Genomic DNA, 6740 nt, shown 5'->3' on the forward strand with positions numbered 1-6740 from the left:
AAATTATGGTATTGATCAGAAACAAAATAATGTTTATGTTGGATATGACTTGCAAAACGAAAGAAAAAAAATCTCCAACAAGTTGCAGACATCATCATAGTTTCTCTACAGTCTTGCCTAGTATAGTGTGTCATTTACTTGCTCAACTACACTCCATAATGGCATTGAATTCATTCAACTACTCCACAAGAACAGCCACATGACTGTTAAAGCTTAGCCCCATGCCCTTCTGCCTCTATATAACCACAACCACCATATAGCATTCCAAAGCACCTCACCACAGAAAAAAGGTCCCAAACACATAGTTACTACACTACCTTCCATATCTGGTTCTTGAAGGAGTTGAGTGCTTCATCATGGCTACCATGACAGCTAGGGTTTCTTTGTTGGCCATTGTGTGCATGGTTCTTAGTGCAACAACCATTCCCAAGGCAGAAGCAGTGGTGACATGTGGGCAAGTTGTGAACAACCTGACCCCGTGCATTTCCTATGTGATGTATGGTGGATACCCTGTTCCTGAGCAGTGCTGCAATGGGATCAAGAACCTCTATGGCCTGGCTCAGACCAAACCTGATCGCCAAGCAGTTTGCAACTGCATCAGGAATGCTGTTACTAACAGTGGCTTCAACTACTCTCCTCGCAATCTCAACCTTGCAGCTAGTCTTCCCAAGCAATGTGGTGTAAACATTCCTTATCAGATCAGCCCTAGTACTAACTGTAACAGGTACTCCATTACTTGTCTGTAGTATAAACATTTTTGTTTGTAAAAATCACATTGTCTTAAACTATTCATTTGTCCTATGTTTCTCCTTCCCAGGTTTAGTTTATGAAGAGAAAAGGAGGAACATTGAACTCATACCTTCTTTCTTCTTATCTTAACACAGCTTTTACAGTGATATCTTTACTAAATTTTTCTCAGATGTCAATAGCAAGAACCAAAACCTAACTTTTATGTTTGAAGTCATAAAAGTTTTAGTCTTTGTGATCTTTTGTTACAGTGAGAAGGTTTTATCTAAGAACTACAATTTCTAACGAGTTACTTTTCTCTATGCAATAATAACGAGTTCTTGTTGTTGCGATGCAGTGTGCAGTGAGGTGGGTGCATGATGTTTATGTTATACTATGTTTGAATAAAAAAGGCCACGTGACATGACATGGGAATGGCTGGAAATTGCTTCCTTGAGGCTTTTACTAGTTATCTTATGTCTGTGATAAAGTCTGTAACTGAAGTTGGTGAAGCTGCATGTGTAGGCACCAGTAGGAGATATAGAGAGTATTATGGGAAGGCATAGATGTATGAGCTGTTATTGTCCCATATAAATGAGAATATAACTGAGTTATATGAGATATGATTAATGATTATGGTACCTTTTGAGTGATATGTCTATTTCTTTATTCCTGGACCAATATTACTTACTATAGGGATTTTCAAATATATAAAACATAGTATTTAACTTTATTTAAATTTGGTGATTACTTCTCTTGTCTAAATGTGGCAATTATAAGTATTTAAATCATGACGAGTTTAGTTAGAGGTATTAACTAAACCAGTTAAATGAATATATGTTTTTTTAATAAACAGAAGATGAAGTTTCTTTTAGTATAATAAGAATAATGATAGAGTGATAATTTTTATATTTATTTTAAAAAAAATTGTAAAAACATTTGGGGTGCTAAAGTATTATTATTTTTATAATAAACATAAATAAATTAGACAAACACATTATCTAATAAGTAGAAATATGCTTATTTTATTATATAAGTATTTCTTTTAAAAAAAAAAATACGAACTATTCATTTTTTTTCTTGTTTTCTTTTGTATGAGAAGTACATTTTTACATACATTAAAGTATTAGCAATGCATTAAAATTTATTTATTTTGTTTCAAATAACATAACTAGTAAGTGTTATGAATAGATAACTTTGACCAAAGTTTCTAATTACGAGACACTTTCTGTGAAAATTGAGAGAAAATCTACGGCTCTGATCTCATTGTCTCTTATCTCAATTAATTCTGACTGTTTATGAATAGAAAATTAGAAATTGTTTTCTGACAGAGGACTGTTTTATGAATAGAAGCAAAAGATCTTAACAATACTTCTCATCTTCAAAGTTTCAAATAACCACATTTAAATTGTTCGGCTAAGGATCGATAACTTCTATAAGACGCAAAATGTTTCCTTTAATATCAAGAAATGTTTTTTTTTCTCCATTATCATTAGAACATAAGTGGGTGTTTCTAAAGATATTTCGATCTTCAAGTTATATTAAATATATAGGTAAAGTAATAAATATTTAATCATTTAGTATTGTGTATATTAGAATTAGAGTTGTCAAAACGGGTAATTCGGCTCGACCCGGTCCGGTTCACCACGGGTTGGTCACTTAGTGAGTCAACCCAATCCGGTTCATTTATTAGTGAGTCAGAAAAACTTGAACCCGGCCCGAACCACCACGGGTTGGTGGTAAACAGGTTGACTTACTAGCCTATTTAATTATATATTTTTTTAAAATAAAAAATACAAACTTTCTGTAATTTAAATTTAAATAAATTTCACTCCCAAAAAATTATGTTAAAGACAATTCAAAATAATAATAAAAAGTACAATATAATACAAATGTCATAAAAAAAATCACAAAAAAATACAAATAAGTTTCTTATATTCATCATTTTTTGTTCCTTATCCATTTACGATATTAAATCTTGAATAGATAAATCCACAATATTCTACTCTCCTGAATCATCTTCTTCATCAATTGTTGTAACCCTTGACTCTTGTTCTTGTTGTCTCCAAATTCACTAATAAATATTTTCCTAATATCAGAACAATTCCGACAATCAATAAAAAAATATTAATCGAAAAAAAGAGAACCAGTACTCAATAACATCAACAAAAAATTAAATCTGTAACATAATTTCCCAAATTCAAAGATATCAAAAAGAGCTTGTTCAAATAATGTATACTCAAATTGTTTAAATAAAATGAACAAAATCTGATACAAGCATGTCAGAACATGAAAAAAATCATTCCATGTTTTCAAATCCCCCAGAACAAAAAACAAATTCGCAAACCCCTATTTTTGTCATTATAGGGTTTTTGAAAAAAAAAATAAAGAGAAATGAGAAAACAAAAATGTGGAGAAAAAAGAAGAATAAAAGAATGGTGTTTTACTTGTCCCTCGAAGAATTTTAGTGAAGTGAGGGTGAGAGCACCGTCAAATGAGAGCAAGTACCGTGAGAGTGATTTGTGAGAGCAGAGGTTACTTTTTTGGTATACACAGTGAGTGAAGAGAATATTTTATTTTTTAGGGTTTTATAAATAAAATAATAAATTAAAAAAAAATAAAATTAGGTAGGTGGATTGGTGGACCAACCTGACTCACCACGGGTTCAACCAGCATGAGCCGGGTCTAAATGAGCCGGGTTGAAATCTGACCCGCATATAAGTGGGTTGTATTTTTCAAACCCAACCCAGCTCGAACCCGTGACAGGGCAGATTGACCCGCGAGTTATGACCCATTTTAACGGCTCTAATTAGAATCATTACACTATTTATAGTAATTAGTTATGCATACTTTGAAATGTGTTCAAGACGGATTTAATCTTTGATCAGTGTTCAATTGTCTTATTATTATGTTTATGCTTAACACAAAATGGAGAAATACTAGGTTTTTACCTTATAATTTACATTATCATATTTATTATTTTTATTTATTTTTATCTTTTATTAATATTTCTATTATTATTATCTTTTAAATAATTAAAGATTTATTAAATAATTCTTGGAAAGACAACTACCTTATCTTTGCTATTTTGATTATTATTTATTTAGATAATTAAGATTTTATAGATAAAAATAAATAAATATTTGGTTTACAATTTTGTAGATAAATATAAATTATTGAAGATAAAAAAAAATATATATATAAAAAATCATTATCAACAAAGTTAGTTATTTAAGTACAAAATATAAATTTGAGGTATAATCCAATGAATTGTTCGTTTCAAAAATTTTGCATAGTTAAAATTAATAATTTTGGACTGAGGAAACTTGGTCTAAAGAAAGTAGAGACTCGTTCTAGAGACTTAAGTCATTCACTATTAATTTTTTCTAACGTGCTATAACTAACTCCCTTATTTATGGGGTTTAATGTAATGTATTTTAACTTTTTATGATTTTGCTATTCAATATATTTATTTTATATTATTATTATTGTGTTTTATTCTTATTTTTAACTCCATGATAATTACTTGATTGGATATGATGTTGGAACTTATACTAGAATAAAACAACTAATTGATTTTACATTTAGACATAGAACTTAACAATTGGATATTCTAAACATCCAATTAACAATTAATTCGAACTTTTAATAAAAAGTTCTAAGACCTAAGGATTTTTATGAATAAGTTTAGATTTATTTCTAAGACATTAAAACTGGTTAAATAGTGAAGTGAATGTTAAAGTATGAATTGAAGTTTGTTGAAAATAAAATGGCTTAGTTACTCACACCAAGAGGCGGGGTGAATTGGTGAAACACAAAATCAGAGTCTTTTGAAAATCTTTTTCGTAAAAGGATGATCTTTCAAAACTTTCTTGAAACGCACATAAAAAGTAAAGTCAACTTTGAAAGTAAAAGTGAAGGGATAGAGAAATCAAACGCATGTTTTTATATTGGTTCGGCCAAACTGCCTACATCTGGTGTCCTTCCAATCCCAAGAAGCAAATGCACTATAATGATCAATTACAACAAGTCTTTTATAGCGACCTCCACGTCAAAATATAAAACACTTCTCTAACCCTCTAATAAAAATATAGGCATGTATAAACAAAGACTCGCAACAAGATGTCTCCTCTCCTGCAGTCTTCAACACTTTGAACAATCCTCAAAGTCCAGAACGCAGCACGTCCTCTACCTGTAGTCACAATAGGGCAACAACAATCTTCACAAGATTGATAGAAACTGATCATGAAACAAACACCTCAAGTGTTGTTTGATCAAACAGTCTAAGCACACAAATTCTTACTCGTCAAGCAATCACCAAAGATGAACATCACGGTCTTCCTTTTAGATTCTTGGAGCTTTCACACGTTCTGCAAGAGATCAATAATCTGAAAGAAATCAATCAAATCGTTAGAATCACAAAAGTCTCTGTAGAACTCAAATTTGCATCTATATATAGATTTCCATAAAACTGATGCTCCTAAGTCGACTTTGCCACTAACAGAGTCAACTATACTCACAGTTATAAAAGTTATTAACAGTCAAACCAACTTAATTGATTACACATTCAATATAGTTGACTCCCAATTAATGCTTAGTCAAACATACAAAAAATATAGTCGTTAGAGATGACAAGCATTAACAAAATTTCAAAACATAACTAACTTAGTCGAGTTGCTTACGCACACATTCGACTATACAACAATTCAATTCAATTTTGAAAAACTATCTTTCCAAAAATACTCACAACACACTTTGAAAAAATTTATGCAAAGCCATAAGTTTTAATCGACTTACTTCATAATGAAGTCAACTTAAAATTGTTGTTTTGCCACACAATTTAAGTTCAATAAAAGTGCAAGTGATTTTCCTTTTTCAAAAACATTTGTTATGCAATCACAAATAAGATCTCATGTAATGACAAAAACAACACAAACATGTTCTCATTTAATCATAAACATGAAAGCTATGAACATGTAACACATAAACACATATGCACATGTGTTATTAATTATGTTGTGTTGTCATCATCAAAAACCAGAAGCTCTGTGAGATTGTAGGGTTTGGCTAAACCAGTGCTCCCCCTATAAAAAATCTCAACAATCTCAACAATCTCCCCCTCTTTTGATGATGCACAACCATGATTAATAAACAACCATGTTTGTACAAATCAAACATCACATATTATCAATCAAATACCAGTCAACATCATCACATCATTATTCTCCCCCTTAAGGCATTATAAAATAAGATACACAGGTATTGATTTAGTAGATAATCAGTCATATAGAGATATATCAATAGATCATAACACAGATACAGATGTTCCCCCTATTACTGATAATTGATAATGGTTGAAAAACAATTATTTTCATATGCCATTTTAGACCAAATTACACCCTTTAAGACTTAGAATGAGCTTAGAATCAAGTAAAACCCAATAAATGAGTCAGTTGAGAGTCAAAAGTTGTTTTTAGCGATATTATGCTTGTTTTGCATTGTTTTGCAGTGATTTTGATGAAAGTGAAGATTGAGGTTAAAGATAAAGGTCTTAGACTCAAGACAGAGAAAGAAAACTGAAGAAAAGAAAAGTCTAGGAACCGCCCAGCGGCAAAATTCACCGTTGGGCGGTCCAATGCGAGGAGGAGGCACCTGGCGTGGACGCTGGGCGAATTTGCGATTAGAGGCAAATCGTCGGGCGGTGCACCCTTGGCGTCGGGCGGTGGTTCGATTATGGGCAAACCACCGGGCGACATAAGTGTGACGTCAGGCGGTTGTCTGCTGGGCTTGGGCCTGTTTTCTGTGACGCTCCTCAGCCATAAATAGCCCTGTTACGATTTTATTCTCATTTTTTTGACAGAAGAGGGCGGTCAGACCTAATTTTCACTCCTTGGAGAAGATCTCTTGGATGCTTAGGCTCCTTTTCATCCTATCTAGGGTTTGCTCTTCCATTCTTCCATTATTTTCATCTAGGTTCACCATGATAATGGTGAACTAAACCCTTTTGTTGTTGG

At 32.1% G+C, this 6740-nt stretch overlaps 1 protein-coding gene across 1 annotated transcript; it reads left to right on the forward strand.

Annotated features, from left to right (window-relative positions):
* Window positions 1-255: 255 nt before the first annotated feature.
* LOC106753080 (non-specific lipid-transfer protein 1) lies at window positions 256-1381 on the forward strand. Its single transcript, XM_014634865.2, has 2 exons — window positions 256-724; window positions 1085-1381. Exons 1-2 carry the CDS (start codon window positions 357-359, stop codon window positions 1092-1094), a joined length of 378 nt encoding a protein of 125 aa, XP_014490351.1. The 5' UTR covers window positions 256-356; the 3' UTR covers window positions 1095-1381.
* The last annotated feature ends 5359 nt before the right edge of the window (window positions 1382-6740 follow it).

This window comes from Vigna radiata, unplaced genomic scaffold, assembly GCF_000741045.1.
Source record: "Vigna radiata var. radiata cultivar VC1973A unplaced genomic scaffold, Vradiata_ver6 scaffold_91, whole genome shotgun sequence".
Lineage (NCBI taxonomy): Eukaryota > Viridiplantae > Streptophyta > Magnoliopsida > Fabales > Fabaceae > Vigna > Vigna radiata.

Excerpts from the sequence above, each read along its gene's own strand:
- LOC106753080 (XM_014634865.2), top strand. The coding sequence starts at position 357 with ATGGCTACCATGACAGCTAGGGTTTCTTTGTTGGCCATTGTGTGCATG.